Source organism: Leptinotarsa decemlineata, unplaced genomic scaffold (genome assembly GCF_025532065.1).
Source record: "Leptinotarsa decemlineata unplaced genomic scaffold, Ldec_3_MD MMD2_P_RNA_scaffold_2, whole genome shotgun sequence".
NCBI lineage: Eukaryota > Metazoa > Arthropoda > Insecta > Coleoptera > Chrysomelidae > Leptinotarsa > Leptinotarsa decemlineata.
Window position 1 is genome coordinate 27,607,759 of NW_027412529.1, and position 24,381 is coordinate 27,632,139.

Here is a 24,381-nt window from a genome sequence, read left to right on the forward strand (position 1 = left end):
ATATTGAAATTTTGGTGTTTTATTCCATCAAATAACTTTTTAAAGCTGTTGTTTTCATCTTATACATTAAATGAAACAAATGTTACAACGTTTTCTCATTTATTACATAAATCATACACTCTTTTTTGTTTATAATAAAATAAATATTCACGTAAAGCATTAGCATACAGACTATCTAGAGCTGAGGCTTGACAAAAACCTTCTATGATGTCTTCCAAATCTAAATTAGTTTTATTCTCACGTAGCCATGATTTTATGATATTGAAAATACCTCGCATCCAGCATAGCGATACGGTCAAAGAGCACACCAAGGTGAGTATTCAGGATATCGTTTATATCTCGTTGAAACAGCTCCATGTTCGTGGTGTCCTTGGAAATGTAAACTTGTTTGGTATTACTTTCGATGTACTGTGTGACGTAAATGTAATCCCCGCAACGTGTTGTAATTGGATCATATTCGTCTACATATCCATCGATTTGTGATTCAAAGAAATTTTCCTTTATTTGTTGCAGGATGTCAATGAGGGACGCCCATTCATAACTTGTTAAATTGATGGAACGAATGGAGAACTGCTGCTTCAAAATTATGCATGGGCTGAAGTCTCTGCATGGACTTAGGCTACATCGAATTTCATAAGATGACATGGGGAATGCCATCAACAGCAATTGATGTTCGTTTCGAGCAGCCATTTCGTATTGCTCCAACGCTCTGTCTATTGCATTTAGAGTTCCATTATAATCTTCACCATCACTGTCGAACATTACTTCAACTTCACTAGCGTAACCACTATCGAGAGACATTTTCAAACTGAATGTCTATCTGTGTTTGCATGCGCTCTTATAGCTTCAGATCATGTGGTCCGTTTCAGATATTGTGCGTTTGTTAAACACACAAATATTTCTTCACAAAAGGCCCTCCCAATACATTGTCAGTGTGCTTGTTTTCCATAAGATTCTATACAAAATCGACATTTTCGATCCAACTGTTGTGTTTGTTATCCAAACCTGCTACGTCCCTGCGGGTGTTGTCAAACCTGTTAGTGTAGAAGACTCTCCGGCTAACTCAATCTTCCCCAAGGAACGAACATACCTGTATCGAAATATCAATTCAGCAAATCTTTCTATCATGTATGGAGATGTCAGAGTGTCCTACCTCCCCTGGTTAGGGATGGCTATATGGGAAGAAGAAATAAGTATCCCCCAAAACCCAAATAAATAGGGAAATTACCTTATTAGCTAGAAAATCAAAGATCTATTGTATGTGCTGCAAAAAGATCACAGGGAAAACAAAAACAAAGCGACTCAGGTGATCAGGAATCTATTTGCTACCTCTGTCAGAATTTGATGGCTTGTTATCATAAAAAAAATTGAAATTAAACGTTTTAATACTGTACACAAAACATAACCCCAGAACTTATCTCTGAAAAATAGGTTGAAACTTGAAAACTACACTATTTGTGTGTCTATACATATATACATTAATCTTGACTAGATTATCAATCTTTTTGTCTGAATTTTGAGATACTTATTCGGTATCTACATAAATGTAAATGAATGTCTATACTATACTGAGTAGGGACTTAAAGCAATTGCTGAAAGCGTACAGTTACTCTTGGGAAAAACTAATATTATAACCCTTTCTTCAATTCAACACTTTGATTGTAAATTACGCTCATAATAAACTCCAAATAGTCATATTCAACACTGCGAAGAGGTTACCTTGACAATGAATACTTAGCCTAGCATTCTGATGATACCATGCCATTGCTCTGACTTCACTTCAGCCTTCTGCTGTTTTTCCTTTCCCAGGGTGAGTAATACAATCTTTTTAGACGAATACCAGTACCAGCAAACAGTGGAGAATACGGTTGATGAAAGAATTCCGCATCTCAAGATTGACTAACCTACTCAAGGGGACAGCCCTTAGATGAACCTCAAATCTACTTTTGATTAATAGGTTGATTCTTACAACCAGAACAAAAATCTGTGAAACAAAAGAGAAAACTCTCATGATTGTGAAATTCATAAAACCGAATTTACTTACCTCGACAGAGTCGAGATTTTTTTTTTCTATGTAGAAGATGGCCACGTGAACTAGTTACCGGAATCAGGCATGCAAACAACCTTCCTCAATCCTGCTTCCATTGACTACTTCCAGACACAATGAACGGATTATTTCCACGAAGGGTGAAATCCCGCATCTACTAACGGACACTGACACTCTCTAGTGATATTACCCTAACGTTGGACCAGTTAAACTTTTTTCCACCGGCGACCTATATCTTCCCCAAAGAAAATCTACTCGCAACCTCAAATTCCACCTTCCGGAAGTGATCCTTTACCCTGACGTTTTTCCGTCAGTGCCTACCAAAACAACAAGACTAAAAATAAATATATTTACACTTTACAGGAATGTAATCAGCGACCAATCACAAAACCTGTTTTCTAAAACAATTCCAATTCATGCCATTTAGCCTATGATTCGATTCCTATTTATAGTATACTAAACAACCTCTTCTTACGACTAATTTCCTATCAAGAAACAACTAATTGAATATGTATTTCATCACATATGAAATAACAAATCACTCCAACAAGAGTTAGTCCGGACCTTAATTTCGAGACTACAGCGCAGTTCTGCCAGCTGATAATATTGCAATTAAAGGTACGTTCTACAAACAACTCTTCTAGATGGTATCGTTTCGCGAATACCGTTCCAAAAAATGACTTTGTTGAAATCACATACTAGACCAATACAAAGGATTGGTGTGTCCTGTTATGCTAGAGACAATAAATAGCATTTGGAGATTATAACCAGAAATATTTGGAGTTACGAATTTTGTAACCGTAACACTACCCCCTTCTTTAAAAGAAAATTTCGAAGAAATTTTATGAAAACCAAAGTAATATAAGCCAGCCGCTACCAAAACAATCCAATTGTTGACACAAGATTATTCTTTTCTACGCTCCTTCTTTCTATGATCAGTCTGTTCGTCCACCTGAGTTGTATCAGCCTTCAAGTCTTTTACACCCCATTTGCCCAAGGATTTTCCATGATCATTAACTAATTCATAAGTACTGATTCCTAATTTCTTTTTAATTTTGTATGGACCTGCAAATTTTTTATCTAGTTTAGCTGAATAATTTTTACCTTTATCCGAGAGATTATATTCTTTCTTCCATACCAATTGACCTTCTTCAAATTCCACAGGTCTATGTCTTAAATTATAATTGTGAGTTGATTGTAAGTGAGCCTTCTTTAATTGCTTTACCACAAATTTATGAATTTCTTTCAGTTTGCTAGATTTCTCCCTATCCTGATTTTGTTGCTTTTGAATCTCATTATTGTTATTACTGGCTAAATTTTCGTCTATTGTTATATCCTGACTATTTTTGTTACTTGGAATTCCTAAACTATTTTCCAAAATTTGTTTTCTCCTTATTTGCTTAAATTCACTACCTTCTGTTACCATTTCATATCCAAAATTGATAAAATAAGGTGTGTTTTTTGTTATCTCTGACTTAGATGTTCGTAGTGCACAAGCTAATTTTGATAAATGTTTATCCCAATGTTTTTGATTATCAGTAATATATGACCGAATCATTGTTTTAAGTACCCTGTTATATCTTTCTGTAAAGTTAGGACCAGGATTATATAAAGCATTTGTTAAAAAGGTTATATTATAATCTTTCAGTAATTTCTCAAATTCTATTGATTTATACTGACCTCCATTATCTGATCTAAGTAACTCTGGAGTTCCAAAAAGCAAAAAGACATAATCCTCAATTAATTTTGCTACATTCTTAGCTGCTGCTGTTCTAAGTGGAAATAGTAATGTGAATTTACTAAAGTAATCTACCACTACAAGAACAAAACGATTACCAAGAGTACTTCTTGGAAAAGGGCCTATCAAGTCAGTTGATATGTATTGCCAACACCTGGTAATAACAGGTTTACTCCCCATCTGACCTGATATTTTTTTTTGTTCAGGCTTTTGTTCTGCACAAATTCTACATTTCTTTATGTATCTTCCTACATCAGATTTCATCTTAGGCCAAAAATATTTACTTAGAATTTTATTATATGTTTTATATATCCCCAAATGTCCAGATTTTGGATCATTATGTGCATCAAATAAAATTTGTGATCTTTGTGGTTTTGCTATTACCGTTTTCCATTTGTTATAAGGCTCATAAAAATTATTATCATTTACATATTTATACAGTATGTTTTCATCATCTACTCTCCATAAAGGATATTTCAAAGGTTGATTTTTGATTTTTGTACACATATCTCTGTACCAAGCACATTTTTCCTTATTGTCTATATTTACAGTATTTACATAATTAGTATCTACAGGAGATCTAGATAAATAATCGGGTACCACATTTTCTTTTCCCGGTCTGTGTATAACTTTAAAGTTATATTGTTGTAAGCGTAATGTCCATCGTCCAAGACGACCTTGAGGGTTTTTTAAATTATGAATCCATGTCAAACTACTATGATCTGTCACTACTGTGAATTCTGATAATTCTAGGTAACATCTGAGCTTCTCAATAGCCCAAATGACACATAGTAATTCTTTTTCTGTTACAGAGTATTTAATTTCGTGTTTATTTAACGTTCTGGATAAGTAACAAATTACATGAGTTTTACCGTCATAATCCTGTGTAAGAACTGAACCTAAGCCATATGAACTTGCATCACAATGTAGAACAAAAGGTTCATTAAAATTAGGACAAGATAAAATTGGTGCAGTTACTAATGTATTTTTCACTTTTTCAAAAGCTAACTGACATTCTGGTGTCCATTTAAATTTAACTTTTTTCTTAGTAAGATTTGTCAAAGGGACTATTATCTCTGATAAATATGGTATAAAACGGCGATAATAAGATACCATTCCTATGAAAGAACGTACTTGTTTAGGTGTTTGTGGTGGTGTCATTTCAACCACGGCTTTAACTTTATCTGGGTCCACTGATAACCCTGACCTATTTACAATATATCCTACATATTTCAATTCACTTCTGAAGAAATTGCATTTGTCTTTATTAAGAGTTGAATTTGCCAATTTGAGTCTATGAAAAACCTCTCTCAAGATTTGAATATGAGTGGAAAAATCGGGAGTTACTATAACAAGATCATCCAGATATTTGAACACATATGGTTCTAATTCTGGTCCAAAAATTTTTTCAACCAAAAACTGAAATGTGGACGGCGCATTGGTCAAACCAAACGCAAGGCGATTAAAATGAAAGTGCCCACGACCTGGAATTGAAAAAGCCGTGTATTTCTTTGAATTTTCCGCCATCTTTACTTGCCAGTATGCTGATTTTATGTCTAAAGTTGTAAGATATTTTGCGTTACCAAGCCTATCAAGAATTGAGCTGATTAAAGGTAAAGGATAAGCCCATTTTTCTGTGACTGCATTTAATTTTCTAAAATCTACACAGAATCTATAGGATCCGTCACTTTTCGGTACCATTAAAATAGGTGAATTCCATGGACTTTCGCTTTTTTCTATAACACCCAAATCTAGCATGCGAGTTACTTCCTCGTCTATTTTTTCTTGCATTTTAGGACTGACAGGATAGTATCTTGATTTTATTGGAACACTATCAGTTTTTATTTCGTGTTTTATTATATCGGTACAACCTAGCTTGATGTCCTTTATAGAATTAAAATATTCATCTATCACTGAATTAGCTTCATTCTTTTGTTCTAAAGTCAAATCATCAGCAGTTTCAATTGCATTTAATTGTCCATGACTATTATCAGCATTCCCAAAAAACCATTCCCCTTTTCTCAAATCTGGGACTATACCCATTTTTACCCAAAAAACTGTGCCTAAAACTAGTGTATGTCTTAACTGAGGCATTATATAACACTGAAAAACATGAATTTTATCTAATAATTGAATGGGAATATTCATGAAGCCTATACATTCCACAGAAGTTCCATTCGCAACTATGCAAGTGCTGTTTGACTTTATTAATTTTAATCCAAGATTTAATAAAATATTATATCCCTTTTCTCCAATGAATATTTTATTTGCACCGGAATCCAATAAACCATTCATTTTAATTCCATAAATTGATACGGTCACATAAGGACATTCATTATTATTTGCTTGTGATATTAAATATGACAATACAGGTTTACTATAATTATTAAACAACTCAAGTTCTGCTTTAGAATAATAGTCATTGTTTTCATTATTTGGGACCGAATTACTTTTATCTGAAACACAATCACGGTCTATAATCGGTTTCTCTATTCGTTTTCCGTACGACGGGTACAATATCGAGCAATGTGGTTTTTACCTTGACACCTAAAGCATATTATTTCTTGATTGCCAGATCTACCACCCAAACTATTCTTTCTGTTTTGTTGTTGTTCAGAATTATGAGAAAATTTCCTTTGATTATCCCTATTTCTGTTATCTTGATAATTACTTTGTAGATATCCACCTCTAGGTCTATAATTATTATAGTTAGTTACTCTATACCGATCTGAATTCAAATTATCTCCATACGAATCTCTATCCCTTCTACTCAAATATCTATCCCTTGAAAAATCTCTATTCCTTTCTCCCGAACTATTTCTATATCTATCTCCTGAAAAGTTTCTACTTCCCGAAAAATTCCTATACCTATCACCTGAATAATTTCTGTTATCGATACTATTTCTATTTACAAAACCAAAATTACGATTTTCTAATGAATCTCTCCTATCATTAGAACTGTCTCTAAAATTACCCCTATAACTATCTCTATTACCCGAAAGATTCCTAACTCTGTCCTCAGTTTTTTCATACCCCGTATTTACACTATTGACCCAATGTTTGTGTTTATTTAATGTTCTACTACGACTTTCGTGTCTGCCCATTTTCCTGTAATTTCCTCCCTCTGAGCTACCTACACTGTTCCTAGAATCAACACTACTATCCCTATCTTTATAATTTCCACTATTTATATTGTCGTTACTGCTATTCCTTGGTTTTCTTTCCCGTTCAGCTGTAGTGTCACACTCTGTATCACTTGACAACTTATCGTGGTTTTTGAGAATAGGCTTTTTGTTTTTCTTAAATGAAACTGATTTTGTAAATTCCATAAAGTCTAGTTTCTTCTTAACACTTTTTTCTTCTTGATAAGATAAATCAATTTCTACTGTATGTTTACTTGAAGAGGGGGGAGTAAATTCTAACATATTTTTCCTGTTATCCTCAATTCTACGGCATAGCTGAATTAAATGTTCAATAGAATGTATATCAACAAAAGCCAATTGATTCTGATAAAAAGGTAAAATATTTTTTTTAATGATTTTCAATTTTATTATCTCCTCTACAGTTACAGTTAGCCTGCCAAATAAGTTATCCATATATGCTACATATATTGCAATACTTTCCCTATCACCCTGTGTTCTAGATTTTATTTGTTCCCATATTTTTTCATTATAGTCTCTAGGTAAAAATTCTTCTCTAAAAACATCACATAAGGTATTCCAATCATTAATCTTACTTTTCAGAGACCTGTAATATATTAAAGCTTTACCCTCAAAGAGCTCTACAGCGCTTCTAAATAATTGATGGTTTGTTAACCCTCTGGATTCCCTAAGTTCGTTTACTCTTTCTAGGAATGCATTAAGTCCTAGTGCATCAGATTCTCCACTGAATTTCAAACCCCAATCAGCAATTTTAACTTTTGAGACACCATCAGTTAAATCAGTAATCTGGTGAGAAGTTATCTGGGAATCTGTATTATTGACAGAAACAGGAGTGGAAGTATTTTGTTTTCCACCCTGTACTAGACTAGTTTGAAATATAACATCTACAGGATTTTCTTCCTTCTTTAAGTCATCCTTGAAATTAATATGTTTTTTCTCAAATTCATCCAAACATTCCAGTGTTAATGACAATAATTTTGAACGTTCTTCAATCTCAACCGAAATAGTTGAAGAAATATTTTCAACTCTCCCTAACACATGAGCAAGTCGAGCTCGTAGTTTTTTAACCAGAGAATGCGTAAAATTTTCAGTTAAAGCTTGTTTTATTTCATTAATTTTTACTGCACAAATGTCTAGTTCATTCCTTGCTTCATAATTGTATGTTAATTTGAAACTATGGCCTTCATTTTCTAATTCTATTAGCTGTCGAAGTTTAGCAATAAGTTCTTTAACAGTACCCTGAGGGTTAGCACCCCTAATACTTATTTCATACTCTAGCTCTTCTTTATTAAGCCTATCAGGTATTATTTTAACTAGTGCCATTACTTATTATTGGGAAAACGGATATGATATTTCAAGACTCTGCAAAATGGTCTCAATTGTGTACCATTTAAATTTGAGGTAAGAATCCTAAATTAACATTAACGAGTTCAGTTTTGATTAAAAGATGAAATTATGAGTTCAGTTACGTGTGGGCGCCAAAAATATGCTACGTCCCTGCGGGTGTTGTCAAACCTGTTAGTGTAGAAGACTCTCCGGCTAACTCAATCTTCCCCAAGGAACGAACATACCTGTATCGAAATATCAATTCAGCAAATCTTTCTATCATGTATGGAGATGTCAGAGTGTCCTACCTCCCCTGGTTAGGGATGGCTATATGGGAAGAAGAAATAAGTATCCCCCAAAACCCAAATAAATAGGGAAATTACCTTATTAGCTAGAAAAACAAAGATCTATTGTATGTGCTGCAAAAAGATCACAGGGAAAACAAAAACAAAGCGACTCAGGTGATCAGGAATCTATTTGCTACCTCTGTCAGAATTTGATGGCTTGTTATCATAAAAAAAATTGAAATTAAACGTTTCAATACTGTACACAAAACATAACCCCAGAACTTATCTCTGAAAAATAGGTTGAAACTTGAAAACTACACTATTTGTGTGTCTATACATATATACATTAATCTTGACTAGATTATCAATCTTTTTGTCTGAATTTTGAGATACTTATTCGGTATCTACATAAATGTAAATGAATGTCTATACTATACTGAGTAGGGACTTAAAGCAATTGCTGAAAGCGTACAGTTACTCTTGGGAAAAACTAATATTATAACCCTTTCTTCAATTCAACACTTTGATTGTAAATTACGCTCATAATAAACTCCAAATAGTCATATTCAACACTGCGAAGAGGTTACCTTGACAATGAATACTTAGCCTAGCATTCTGATGATACCATGCCATTGCTCTGACTTCACTTCAGCCTTCTGCTGTTTTTCCTTTCCCAGGGTGAGTAATACAATCTTTTTAGACGAATACCAGTACCAGCAAACAGTGGAGAATACGGTTGATGAAAGAATTCCGCATCTCAAGATTGACTAACCTACTCAAGGGGACAGCCCTTAGATGAACCTCAAATCTACTTTTGATTAATAGGTTGATTCTTACAACCAGAACAAAAATCTGTGAAACAAAAGAGAAAACTCTCATGATTGTGAAATTCATAAAACCGAATTTACTTACCTCGACAGAGTCGAGATTTTTTTTTTCTATGTAGAAGATGGCCACGTGAACTAGTTACCGGAATCAGGCATGCAAACAACCTTCCTCAATCCTGCTTCCATTGACTACTTCCAGACACAATGAACGGATTATTTCCACGAAGGGTGAAATCCCGCATCTACTAACGGACACTGACACTCTCTAGTGATATTACCCTAACGTTGGACCAGTTAAACTTTTTTCCACCGGCGACCTATATCTTCCCCAAAGAAAATCTACTCGCAACCTCAAATTCCACCTTCCGGAAGTGATCCTTTACCCTGACGTTTTTCCGTCAGTGCCTACCAAAACAACAAGACTAAAAATAAATATATTTACACTTTACAGGAATGTAATCAGCGACCAATCACAAAACCTGTTTTCTAAAACAATTCCAATTCATGCCATTTAGCCTATGATTCGATTCCTATTTATAGTATACTAAACAACCTCTTCTTACGACTAATTTCCTATCAAGAAACAACTAATTGAATATGTATTTCATCACATATGAAATAACAAATCACTCCAACAAGAGTTAGTCCGGACCTTAATTTCGAGACTACAGCGCAGTTCTGCCAGCTGATAATATTGCAATTAAAGGTACGTTCTACAAACAACACTTCTAGATGGTATCGTTTCGCGAATACCGTTCCAAAAAATGACTTTGTTGAAATCACATACTAGACCAATACAAAGGATTGGTGTGTCCTGTTATGCTAGAGACAATAAATAGCATTTGGAGATTATAACCAGAAATATTTGGAGTTACGAATTTTGTAACCGTAACAAACCCAGCCATTTTACGTACATTTTTTTATCTTTCTTCCTCAAGACTTTTTAAACGAGATATATATCAGGATTTGCATTTTTTTCTAATTCTTCTCCATAAAAAGCACCTCTAATAGGTGCACCCTGCATATCTTCTAGCATGAAGGTGGCGGGGTTGGTAATATTGACTTTGATAATTTTGAATAATTCCGTAGTCCAATTGGGCGTATATCCTTTTTCAAAAACGTGTTTCGCCTTACTGATTCGTACAACATCACCGACTTTGAATTTTCTCGGTCCAGCTATTTTCACATGGGTGTATGTTGATTTGAGAATTTGTTTTTCGTTAGTTTTGGTAATTTTCGAAGGTTGTATGCCCGTCTTCGAGTGTCGCGTATCATTGTAGGATTTTGTGATTTCAGGCAAGACATTCAACCATTTGTAGGTGCCATTCAGACTGAAATATTTGAAAAGTCTTTCTTTCAACGTTCTAATGATACGTTCAGCCATAGAAGCCTTCGTGATACTGTACGTATTGTAGTGATTTATTCCATTTTTTTTTCATCAAAGTTTGAAACTTATTGTTGTAAAATTCTTTACCTTGATCGGTTTGTAAATTTTTTTGACAACGTTTCGTATGTGTCAAGATATCTGCAAACGTTTTCGTAATTTCTTCTCCCGTTTTTGATTTCAGTGGTCGAGTCCACACAAATTTCGAATAACAATCTATGACGACTAGAATCAGTTTGAAATTTCGATTTTGCTGAGCGAACGATCTCATCTCAGCCAAGTCCATCTGCCATAAGTCATCTATTCTTTTGATAACTGTACGGTGTCGAGGATAATTTTTTCTAATTGGTTTATGTAGTTCGTCGACAAGTTGAATCTTGTCTTTGGAAGTCATGACGACTGATGGAGAAGATGTGTGAACCCCGCTCTTTTATAATGGTTTTGCTTGAACTTTATTTTGTATCTTTTTGATTTCCTTGATAGTAGAATTTATTTCGGTAATTTGTTTGGAGATATCACCTTGAAATTTGTTTAGTTTTTCATTTACTTGGATCATTTGTCTTTCGTGTTTCTTAGCTAGTTGATATATAAATGAAGCAAGTTCATTATCGGTTCCATCCACATACTTTTTATTAGCAACATCGTAATCAGTGGTGGAGCTCTTCACATGACACAATTTCACATCACCACAATGAATATTACCATCTGAGGTATAATGCAACAAACATCACCCAGAGGGCGTTGGCAATTTTCGCTTTCTGTTGCTGTCGCTACGTCCAAACTTATCGATAACCATTTTGAAAATGATAATGTATTGGGGAACGTAGTGTATCTTATAGAATTATTTTTGCCTCTTTGAGTTCATTCAAAATGGCAATGATTTCATTGTTGTGTGAAGAATTTCCTGCATCTCGAGAGGCTAGCAATAATTTGAGACGTTCGCATAGCTCGTTGGGATCGTCCCAATAAATGTATTCAATGGGTTTCGTATTGAATGTCATTGCAAGAGGTGACGTTTTGGGTAGACATGATGTCATCGCAGTAGTAGTAGTAAGAGGTGTTTCAGGTTGAAAAAACCCAGTACCAGTTTTACAACGATTTCCTGCTGTAGGAAACAACGGTTTGATTATGTTGGTGTACTTGTATCTCTGTGTGCCTTTTAGATGCCCAGATGAATTCTTGTGAGCGCTCGATAAATTCAAAATATTTTTGTATACATTCAAATCCTCAGTTTTCTGGCATGTCGAGAAATAACAGTTCATATATAACGGGTGTTCCTTTCCAGTGATACCCAGCCAATTTTATGTATCCGCTACGCTTGTCAAAATCGATTTCCTTTTGGCCTAGGAACCATTTTGAAGATACCCCATCATATATGGGACCGTATACTTTGTCGATTTCATTGTCATTTCCCCAATGTTTTTTAATGTACGGTTGAGACATTATCGGATATTGATCGATATATTCTTCTAAAACCTGTTCATTTATGCCTGACGCAACGTTGTCGTCTTGTTCGTCTTCTGCATACCCACCAAAGACGTTTTCATCATCATCGTCATCCTCATCTGTACCTGCAACATGTACGAGGGATTGGAATGGAGTCGTTTCAGGCTCTTCCACTGTCTCTTGTTTGACTTCGGTTTTTGCCTCAGTTTTCAATGGGGTACTAGCTGACTGTGTTGCTGTTTCATTAGCTATTTTCCTCAATGGAATAGACAGAGGTTTGAAAAATCTTTGCAATGACTCATCTTCTTCGGATTTGCCCAATTTCAGAGCCAAATATTTTTTTCGAATGATGCGTGCAATTTCGTTGATTTTATTCTTTCGAATAACATCAACTTCTTTGCTCAACGGTTTCATTATGGTGAATGATATTACATCATGATATTACATCATGCATCATGCGTGTATACTGTGTATACTGTGTATACTTATATATTTGTCGAATCCTTGACGATAACGTCCACCATTCTTATCGAAATCTTTCATTATTACAACGGTTCCATATCGATGTTGCCAAAATTCGGCACACATTCTCTTGAATTCATCGAAAGACATGTCGGGAGAGACGTGTTCATCGAATACATGTTTCAAATTCATTTCATCCTGTTTGAAAAGTACAATCATATTGCAATTGTCTCGTATCAATTGTTTGGGGATTTTTGAATATGTCTGACAAAGATAGGCGGCGTCAATGTTCTTATGCCTACATACAGAATAATATTCGCGAATTTTCTGTTGGCCATCACATGCGACATCATCGAAAATGAATATGGAATTTGATTTGGCTTCGTGAGGGCTTATGATGCCCTCATTTTCCCTGAACGGATAATATCCCAACCCCTTGACTTTACTGAAAATTTCTTGAACCACTTGATATTTAGGTTGATACAATGATTTTGAATATACGTAGATATTTCCAAATTTGGCGCCATTCGGGTGGAATAGCAATGTTAAGATAGCGTTTGTCTTTCCATAACCACTCGGCACACAAATTATTGCACGAAACGAATTGGGTAATAATATACCATGCTTCCCAACTACACTACTATTGTTGGCTTCATTCAAAAAGTCTAAATTTTCAATAGGTAATGTCTTGTCATGTTGAACGACTTTCATGATGTGATGCTGGATAATGAGTGCGCTACGGTTATAAATAAAAACATCACAGTCATCACCCAATCATTCTCAATGTTGACTTACTCCGGTGCAGGTGTCGTCAATTCGATCATCAATAAGCTCCCGTTCGAATTACATCTACCTGGTTATCAGTTTTGCGGACCAGGCACCAAATTGAAAAAGAGATTGGAACGCGGTGACACCGGTGTAAATCCTTCGGACGAATATTGTTAAGATCACGATATCGCGTACTCTCAAAGCGACTCATTAGAAGACCGCCATAAAGCAGATCAAGTGTTGGAAAATAGAGCTTGGGAACGCGTTAAATCGAAAGACGCTAGATTTGGTGAAAAAGCTGCAGCTTGGCTCGTAACTACAACAATGAAAGCGAAACGTAAGCTCGGCATGGGGTTGTCTTTTCGACGTCATATGCTTCAAAAAATTACTAAAAATTGGAAGCCACATCCTACCAATATTAAGAAATCTAGTGCTTCGGCTTTGCGAGCTGCTAAAATGGCATTGAGTCAAGCTGGAGGACGTAAGAACATACGGATACCTAGGATAATACCATTCGAAGCAAAATCTGGAGGAATCCTTCCCCTCATACCTATATTCGCTGCCCTTTCAGCTTTGGGTTCGTTGGCAGGTGGAGCAGGCGCTATCGAAAAAACCGTAATAGATGCTAAAAATGCCAAAAAGAAACTTGAAGAAGATCAACGCCACAATAAAGCTATGGAACATTTAGGTTCCGGTTTGTACCTACGCAAAACACCTCGAGGATTTGGTCTGTTCCTAAAAAAACAACAGCAACGCAAAGGGCGAGGTCTTTACTTGAAAAAACAAAAAAACTCCTACTGAAGCTACCCCATAGAGCATTATACGATTCGGAAATTCAAAAATGTGCCCGTCAAATGAGAATTCCACATTGTCGTGGAGTCTTTATGCGCGACACGTTGCCAACTCGCGGTCCTCGACTGCGAGAATGTGCTGTATTGAACTTGGATTCTCGATTGAATAAAGGCACTCATTGGGTAGTGGAGTCTTTATGCGCGACACGTTGCCAACTCGTGGTCCTCGACTGCGAGAATGTGCTGTATTGAACTTGGATTCTCGATTGAATAAAGGCACTCATTGGGTAGCTTACATTAAAAACGGCAATGCTGTACAATATTTTGATAGTTTCGGTAATCTCAAACCTCCAATGGAATTGGTCAGATATTTTGGAGGGGGTATAACGATTACATATAACAATGATCAGTATCAAAATTTTCACCAGAGTAATTGCAGACATCTGTGCCTACAGTTTCTGCTCCATAATGTCTGCAAAAATGGTTGGAGATAAATCTTTGCGAGATTTAACCGATGCTGAATTGAAAACTTTATCGATCGACTATTTGATTGAGAATGCTAAACCTTGGGAATTATTGGATGTTTGGCATAGATTACCAAAGGACTACCAACATCGATTTGCTTTGCAGATTCGTTTACCATGTTTCATCCATTACCGACATGAGGTACCACCACCTACATCAGCTGCGTCATCGCTACAAAAAGCAATGTATTATGGTCCTGTTAGTTCGCAAATAGAATGTTATTTTTGTAGAAATAAATGATTTTTATGTGAAATGTTGTTGTTGTTGTTTAAATCATTATTTGAGGAGATGTCATACTGACATTATATCAGTCATGTCCATGATATTAACGCTAACGAGTCGTTCTTCGACGCTCTCCATCGATTTCAATCCACCCATTCGATTAGATTCTGATTCTGAATATACTTTGGCTTTGCTCAGTTTCCATTCGTACAACAGTATACCCAACATTGAAGAAGGTACGAAATTCTACTACTATGAAAACGCTGACAAAACTAAACAGAAAAGCATCGATATACCTGTTGGATCCTATGAAATTGGTGACATTGAAGAATCAATAAACAAATACATCACGCCTAAAACGTTCAAGGAAAACCCTGAGGATTTTAACTATCTGAAACCGAATAATAATACGCTGAAAAGTGAAATATTCTGTCTGAAGCACTCGATTGATTTCCGACCTGCAAATAGCTTGGCTCACATACTGGGGTTTTCATCTACTGTTCTCAAACCAAACTTATATCACGAATCCGATCTACCTGTGGATATCATTAAAGTACGCACCATACACATAGATAGCAACATTACGTTTGGAGCCTTCTACAACGACACACCGACTCGTACGATATACGAATTTGCTGTTGGTGTTGATCCGGGGTATGCAATTGACGAAATACCTAATCACCCCATTTACCTACCTATTGCACATAGAGACGAAAAAAACAATATCACGCTGCGAGTGCTCGACCACCATTCTAGGCTCATTGATTTCCGAAACGAAGAAATAATAATTCGTTTGGAATTGAAGCGGAAGTATGGTGCTGACTATCTATAAAAATAATACACCTTCATACCCCAAGTCAGTCTTCACCAAGATCTTCACTAGTCGACAACTATTGACAACGGAAAATAAATTGTTTCTGGAATCTCTTGATTATCATGTTGTCCAATCAAGTGTTCAACATTTTCCGAAAACCGCAAATCGATGAGTCCATACAACAGATAGAATGGCGGACCTACTATCCATATGTCAAATCTTTTCGCAACAATGATGTTATTGAAATCAACATCAATCAATCTGATGCCTACGATGCTTTGTACGATAGTCTGCTGTTCATCAGTGGAAAAGTTGAGAAGACTAAAGGGGACGGTAAGGTGTCATTCGTAAACAATGCTGGTGCTTTCATGTTTCAATCTGCTAGTTATGAGCAGAGTGGTAAGGAATTGGAAGCAGTTCGTGAACTTGGAATTGTTAGTACTGTTAGAGGCTTTCTTATCTACACCGACGAAGATATCAAACACTTGGCCATCTCCGGTTGGACTTTTCCCAACAATACGGGCGTCATCAACACAACTCATCTAACATTCAACATGCTCATACCCATCAAGCATTTTTTAAATATCTTCAACGATTATCAGTGTGTTTCCTACGGTAAACATACCATTCGATTAGTACGAGCTGGAGATGATAGCAACTATTTCAAAATAGAAGAGACTCCTGCTGCACTAACACCGAAAACGGAAGTTAAATTTGAAATTGAAAATATCGAACTGAAAGTTAAACGACTCTTTCCGCATGATCAAATTAAATTGCAACTTTTGAAAGCTATCCAAGCAGACACTCCTATTCTCATACCGTTCAGAAAATGGGAACTTCATATGCTGCCTGCTCTCACACAAGGTGCAAAAAATGAAATATGGGCCGTCAAGACTTCTTCGTTCCTCAAAAGCCCTCGCTATGTAATTGTATGTTTCCAAAAAAATCGTGACTACACTAAAGTCAACAATGATCCAACAATATTCAATCATTTGAATATTACCAATATAACGCTCACTCTTAACGGTGAGAATTACCCCAAGGAAAATATGCATTTGAAATTTGCAAAGGGGAATTTTTCGCAAGCTTATTTCAACTACTCACATTTTGGTCTCAGCTACAAAATAACCAATCAACATAATCCTCTTCTCACTTCCACCGTCTCTACGGACAAAGCTTTCTTTGTCATCGATTGTTCCAGAAGGGATGAGAGCATCAAAAGTTCCAGTGTTGATGTAAAACTTGAAATCGAAGCATCCGAGGGATTTCTTCAAAATACTAGAGCCTATTGCATAATTGTGCACGACACTGTCATAGAACACCTCCCACTCAGCAAAATTATTAAAAAATGGAACTGAACATGTGATTTTGCTTCAGTATCAATTGAAGAGTCAACATGAGAATAGCTGTTGTAGATATTCAAAGCTTCACCGTCGAGCAAAAATTCCATCCTGAAGAAATAGCCATTACGATTGGAATTTAATGTAGCAACTTTCTATTGCTGCCAAACACACCATTTTCCAGTTTGAGTAAAGAAGATCGTCGTACCGCCTGTTACTTGGAGCGAAACATTCACGAATTGAGGTATTCCTCTGGCTTTGTGGAATATAATCAATTGGATGCCATCCTCATGGAAAATCTACAAGGTGTCGATGTCATTTATGTGCGAGGACATCAAAAACATGACTTTCTAACTGAAAAATTTCACGAGTTGAATATACCGACACGCGTTGTGAATTTGGAGGGCTATGACAATACAACATGGATGGTTCCCACATTCGACAACAACGAGGGTGTCTCACCCTGTATGCATCACATTCGCAAGCGAACCAACTACGATTGCAGTCTCCGAAACGCAGATATTTTATACAAATGGCTTTGTGATATATTACCAAAATAAAAATGTATAATAAATTTCCAAATCATTTCTTCTTTTTTATCTAACCTCACCGCCTTATGATACCCTCAACAAAAAATAGAAAACGTATGCAAAACGGTCGAAAGCGCACGAAAAACTATCGAAAGCGCACGAAAAACGACCGTAAACGCACGTAAAACGGTCGAAAACGCACGAAAAACGATCGTAAACGCACAAAAAACGATCGAAAACGCACGAAAAACCACGTATTTTGAAATGTCATTGTCGAATACTTCGCTCTCCCATTGCCCTCACGTTGATTCCACAACGCTTAACCTCTCGACACTTTTGGATCTCCTCTTTCTCCTGATGATGCTAACTTGGTTAACAAAGATACGAGACGTAGTGCCCTTTTGGCATGTTGGAATGCTAGACTTCTGTTGAACCGACATGTTTTTTTTAAATATATTTTGACGCACCCTGTACACTTCGACGTCATGTTTGTTTCCAATGATGTATTTTGAGACACCCCGTATACAATGACGGATCGCAGGTTAAGTTGTCATATTTTTTCTCAAATCTGATTCATTATTATTAATATATCACTTTCGCGCTTCCAATTTTTATCGAGTTGTTTACGATTAATTCCAAAACCGGCAACGCTACATTGCCCCATAAACAATGATTTATTGCACAACTGGCAACGCCGAACCTGCCATGCTGGCATGTATTCGCATTTGACAGATGCCGTCTTATGAGTCTAGTGTTTACAGTGTCCTTCTTCAACCAATAGATAGTTCAGCTAGTGACTCATAGATGACTCTGTGTGTTCTATAACTTTTGTTGTTTCCATATACTTTTGTATCGATGAATCGAGCGCTTATTTTTGTGCGGTTACTGATAACAGGACATGAAACAATTCTGTACGATGAATTATTATAATGAATCTCTCAATATACGCAAAGCCACGTAAATTGGTGCATCGATTACGTCACACGCGCCTCTCGCTCTTACACACACACACACATGCACATCTTTACATGAAATATTAATTATTTCCCAAATCTAAGTATATTTTACTATCTTCAATATGATAATGACGATTACAATCTACGGAAATAAAAAAAAAATGCTGTCAAGTATAATGAATGAGTCAATTTCGGTCCCGACAAAACTAACGCTATAAATACCCAACATTCGCAGTTAACTTCAATATCTTACGATGGTGTAGAGGCTAAGGACAATGTCTACGGCGCGGACGACCCAGGTTCGAATCTCATAACTATAAACTTTTTTTAATTAAAATCACGTGACAAGGGGGCCTGAGCGCTACCGCAGTTGTCGGTTGATTGGTCAAACCACCAACACTGACATAAAAACTTGGCAAGTTGACTTGGGTGTCACACCAATAGGTGGTTCCACTTATGTTTCGCTTGCGTTTACGCAGCTATTTTTATCAAGTACTTTCTTGGTTTTTTCCTCATATTGATTTCAATTTAAGAGCCACCGGTAGACAGCTGTTTCAGCCTATTGGGCATCGTCAGTACCAGGCAGGCGGTCCTCGATTGAAGACAAAATGAGAAAAAAACCAAGAAAGTACTTGATAAAAATATCTGCGTAAACGCAAGCGAAACATAAGTGGAACCACCTATTGGTGTGACACCCAAGTCAACTTGCCAAGTTTTTATGTCAGTGTTGGTGGTTTGACCAATGAACCGACAACTGCGGTAGCAGAAATTTGGAAAGCTAACCTGAAATGCCATCGGAAAACGAATCCACATGTTTCTAGAAATGATATAAAATCTAGAAATGTTAATGCAGTCAAGCTGCTGGAAAATAATTCCATGAAAATCGAAAAATGAATAGATAAGTACTTTTTAATCATCCTCATATTGATTTCAATTTAAGATCCACCGGTAGACAGCTGTTTCAGCCTATTGGGCATCGTCAGTACCAGGCAGGCGGTCCTCGATTGAAGACAAAATGAGAAAAAAACCAAGAAAGTACTTGATAAAAATAGCTGCGTAAACGCAAGCGAAACATAAGTGGAACCACCTATTGGTGTGACACCCAAGTCAACTTGCCAAGTTTTTATGTCAGTGTTGGTGGTTTGACCAATCAACCGACAACTGCGGTAGCGCTCAGGCCCCCTTGTCACGTGATTTTAATTAAAAAAAGTTTATAGTTATGAGATTCGAACCTGGGTCGTCCGCGCCGTAGACATTGTCCTTAGCCTCTACACCATCGTAAGATATTGAAGTTAACTGCGAATGTTGGGTATTTATAGCGTTAGTTTTGTCGGGACCGAAATTGACTCATTCATTATACTTGACAGCATTTTTTTTTTATTTCCGTAGATTGTAATCGTCATTATCATATTGAAGATAGTAAAATATACTTAGATTTGGGAAATAATTAATATTTCATGTAAAGATGTGCATGTGTGTGTGTGTGTAAGAGCGAGAGGCGCGTGTGACGTAATCGATGCACCAATTTACGTGGCTTTGCGTATATTGAGAGATTCATTATAATAATTCATCGTACAGAATTGTTTCATGTCCTGTTATCAGTAACCGCACAAAAATAAGCGCTCGATTCATCGATACAAAAGTATATGGAAACAACAAAAGTTATAGAACACACAGAGTCATCTATGAGTCACTAGCTGAACTATCTATTGGTTGAAGAAGGACACTGTAAACACTAGACTCATAAGACGGCATCTGTCAAATGCGAATACATGCCAGCATGGCAGGTTCGGCGTTGCCAGTTGTGCAATAAATCATTGTTTATGGGGCAATGTAGCGTTGCCGGTTTTGGAATTAATCGTAAACAACTCGATAAAAATTGGAAGCGCGAAAGTGATATATTAATAATAATGAATCAGATTTGAGAAAAAATATGACAACTTAACCTGCGATCCGTCATTGTATACGGGGTGTCTCAAAATACATCATTGGAAACAAACATGACGTCGAAGTGTACAGGGTGCGTCAAAATATATTTAAAAAAAACATGTCGGTTCAACAGAAGTCTAGCATTCCAACATGCCAAAAGGGCACTACGTCTCGTATCTTTGTTAACCAAGTTAGCATCATCAGGAGAAAGAGGAGATCCAAAAGTGTCGAGAGGTTAAGCGTTGTGGAATCAACGTGAGGGCAATGGGAGAGCGAAGTATTCGACAATGACATTTCAAAATACGTGGTTTTTCGTGCGTTTTCGATCGTTTTTTGTGCGTTTACGATCGTTTTTCGTGCGTTTTCGACCGTTTTACGTGCGTTTACGGTCGTTTTTCGTGCGCTTTCGATAGTTTTTCGTGCGCTTTCGACCGTTTTGCATACGTTTTCTATTTTTTGTTGAGGGTATCATAAGGCGGTGAGGTTAGATAAAAAAGAAGAAATGATTTGGAAATTTATTATACATTTTTATTTTGGTAATATATCACAAAGCCATTTGTATAAAATATCTGCGTTTCGGAGACTGCAATCGTAGTTGGTTCGCTTGCGAATGTGATGCATACAGGGTGAGACACCCTCGTTGTTGTCGAATGTGGGAACCATCCATGTTGTATTGTCATAGCCCTCCAAATTCACAACGCGTGTCGGTATATTCAACTCGTGAAATTTTTCAGTTAGAAAGTCATGTTTTTGATGTCCTCGCACATAAATGACATCGACACCTTGTAGATTTTCCATGAGGATGGCATCCAATTGATTATATTCCACAAAGCCAGAGGAATACCTCAATTCGTGAATGTTTCGCTCCAAGTAACAGGCGGTACGACGATCTTCTTTACTCAAACTGGAAAATGGTGTGTTTGGCAGCAATAGAAAGTTGCTACATTAAATTCCAATCGTAATGGCTATTTCTTTAGGATGGAATTTTTGCTCGACGGTGAAGCTTTGAATATCTACAACAGCTATTCTCATGTTGACTCTTCAATTGATACTGAAGCAAAATCACATGTTCAGTTCCATTTTTTAATAATTTTGCTGAGTGGGAGGTGTTCTATGACAGTGTCGTGCACAATTATGCAATAGGCTCTAGTATTTTGAAGAAATCCCTCGGATGCTTCGATTTCAAGTTTTACATCAACACTGGAACTTTTGATGCTCTCATCCCTTCTGGAACAATCGATGACAAAGAAAGCTTTGTCCGTAGAGACGGTGGAAGTGAGAAGAGGATTATGTTGATTGGTTATTTTGTAGCTGAGACCAAAATGTGAGTAGTTGAAATAAGCTTGCGAAAAATTCCCCTTTGCAAATTTCAAATGCATATTTTCCTTGGGGTAATTCTCACCGTTAAGAGTGAGCGTTATATTGGTAATATTCAAATGATTGAATATTGTTGGATCATTGTTGACTTTAGTGTAGTCACGATTTTTTTGGAAACATACAATTACATAGCGAGGGCTTTTGAGGAACGAAGAAGTCTTGACGGCCCATATTTCATTTTTTGCACCTTGTGTGAGAGCAGGCAGCATATGAAGTTCCCATTTTCTGAACGGTATGAGAATAGGAGTGTCTGCTTGGATAGCTTTCAAAAGTTGCAATTTAATTTGATCATGCGGAAAGAGTCGTTTAACTTTCAGTTCGATATTTTCAATTTCAAATTTAACTTCCGTTTTCGGTGTTAGTGCAGCAGGAGTCTCTTCTATTTTGAAATAGTTGCTATCATCTCCAGCTCGTACTAATCGAATGGTATGTTTACCGTAGGAAACACACTGATAATCGTTGAAGATATTTAAAAAATGCTTGATGGGTATGAGCATGTTGAATGTTAGATGAGTTGTGTTGATGACGCCCGTATTGTTGGGAAAAGTCCAACCGGAGATGGCCAAGTGTTTGATATCTTCGTCGGTGTAGATAAGAAAGCCTCTAACAGTACTAACAATTCCAAGTTCACGAACTGCTTCCAATTCCTTACCACTCTGCTCATAACTAGCAGATTGAAACATGAAAGCACCAGCATTGTTTACGAATGACACCTTACCGTCCCCTTTAGTCTTCTCAACTTTTCCACTGATGAACAGCAGACTATCGTACAAAGCATCGTAGGCATCAGATTGATTGATGTTGATTTCAATAACATCATTGTTGCGAAAAGATTTGACATATGGATAGTAGGTCCGCCATTCTATCTGTTGTATGGACTCATCGATTTGCGGTTTTCGGAAAATGTTGAACACTTGATTGGACAACATGATAATCAAGAGATTCCAGAAACAATTTATTTTCCGTTGTCAATAGTTGTCGACTAGTGAAGATCTTGGTGAAGACTGACTTGGGGTATGAAGGTGTATTATTTTTATAGATAGTCAGCACCATACTTCCGCTTCAATTCCAAACGAATTATTATTTCTTCGTTTCGGAAATCAATGAGCCTAGAATGTTGGTCGAGCACTCGCAGCGTGATATTGTTTTTTTCGTCTCTATGTGCAATAGGTAGGTAAATGGGGTGATTAGGTATTTCGTCAATTGCATACCCCGGATCAACACCAACAGCAAATTCGTATATCGTACGAGTCGGTGTGTCGTTGTAGAAGGCTCCAAACGTAATGTTGCTATCTATGTGTATGGTGCGTACTTTAATGATATCCACAGGTAGATCGGATTCGTGATATAAGTTTGGTTTGAGAACAGTAGATGAAAACCCCAGTATGTGAGCCAAGCTATTTGCAGGTCGGAAATCAATCGAGTGCTTCAGACAGAATATTTCACTTTTCAGCGTATTATTATTCGGTTTCAGATAGTTAAAATCCTCAGGGTTTTCCTTGAACGTTTTAGGCGTGATGTATTTGTTTATTGATTCTTCAATGTCACCAATTTCATAGGATCCAACAGGTATATCGATGCTTTTCTGTTTAGTTTTGTCAGCGTTTTCATAGTAGTAGAATTTCGTACCTTCTTCAATGTTGGGTATACTGTTGTACGAATGGAAACTGAGCAAAGCCAAAGTATATTCAGAATCAGAATCTAATCGAATGGGTGGATTGAAATCGATGGAGAGCGTCGAAGAACGACTCGTTAGCGTTAATATCATGGACATGACTGATATAATGTCAGTATGACATCTCCTCAAATAATGATTTAAACAACAACAACAACATTTCACATAAAAATCATTTATTTCTACAAAAATAACATTCTATTTGCGAACTAACAGGACCATAATACATTGCTTTTTGTAGCGATGACGCAGCTGATGTAGGTGGTGGTACCTCATGTCGGTAATGGATGAAACATGGTAAACGAATCTGCAAAGCAAATCGATGTTGGTAGTCCTTTGGTAATCTATGCCAAACATCCAATAATTCCCAAGGTTTAGCATTCTCAATCAAATAGTCGATCGATAAAGTTTTCAATTCAGCATCGGTTAAATCTCGCAAAGATTTATCTCCAACCATTTTTGCAGACATTATGGAGCAGAAACTGTAGGCACAGATGTCTGCAATTACTCTGGTGAAAATTTTGATACTGATCATTGTTATATGTAATCGTTATACCCCCTCCAAAATATCTGACCAATTCCATTGGAGGTTTGAGATTACCGAAACTATCAAAATATTGTACAGCATTGCCGTTTTTAATGTAAGCTACCCAATGAGTGCCTTTATTCAATCGAGAATCCAAGTTCAATACAGCACATTCTCGCAGTCGAGGACCACGAGTTGGCAACGTGTCGCGCATAAAGACTCCACTACCCAATGAGTGCCTTTATTCAAT

At 36.6% G+C, this 24,381-nt stretch overlaps 2 protein-coding genes across 5 annotated transcripts in view; both read right to left on the minus strand.

The window, feature by feature from the left end:
- The window catches only part of Oct-TyrR (Octopamine-Tyramine receptor), a 1,115,181-nt gene that overhangs the window by 147,725 nt on the left and 943,075 nt on the right, over positions 1-24,381 (minus strand). The window lies entirely within an intron of this gene.
- LOC141487436 (uncharacterized) lies at positions 144-10,143 on the minus strand. Its single transcript, XM_074186514.1, has 3 exons — positions 9,472-10,143; positions 2,045-9,411; positions 144-1,984 (listed from the first exon to the last, which is right to left on the minus strand). Exon 2 carries the CDS (start codon positions 8,267-8,269, stop codon positions 6,275-6,277), a length of 1,995 nt encoding a protein of 664 aa, XP_074042615.1. The 5' UTR covers positions 8,270-9,411; positions 9,472-10,143; the 3' UTR covers positions 144-1,984; positions 2,045-6,274.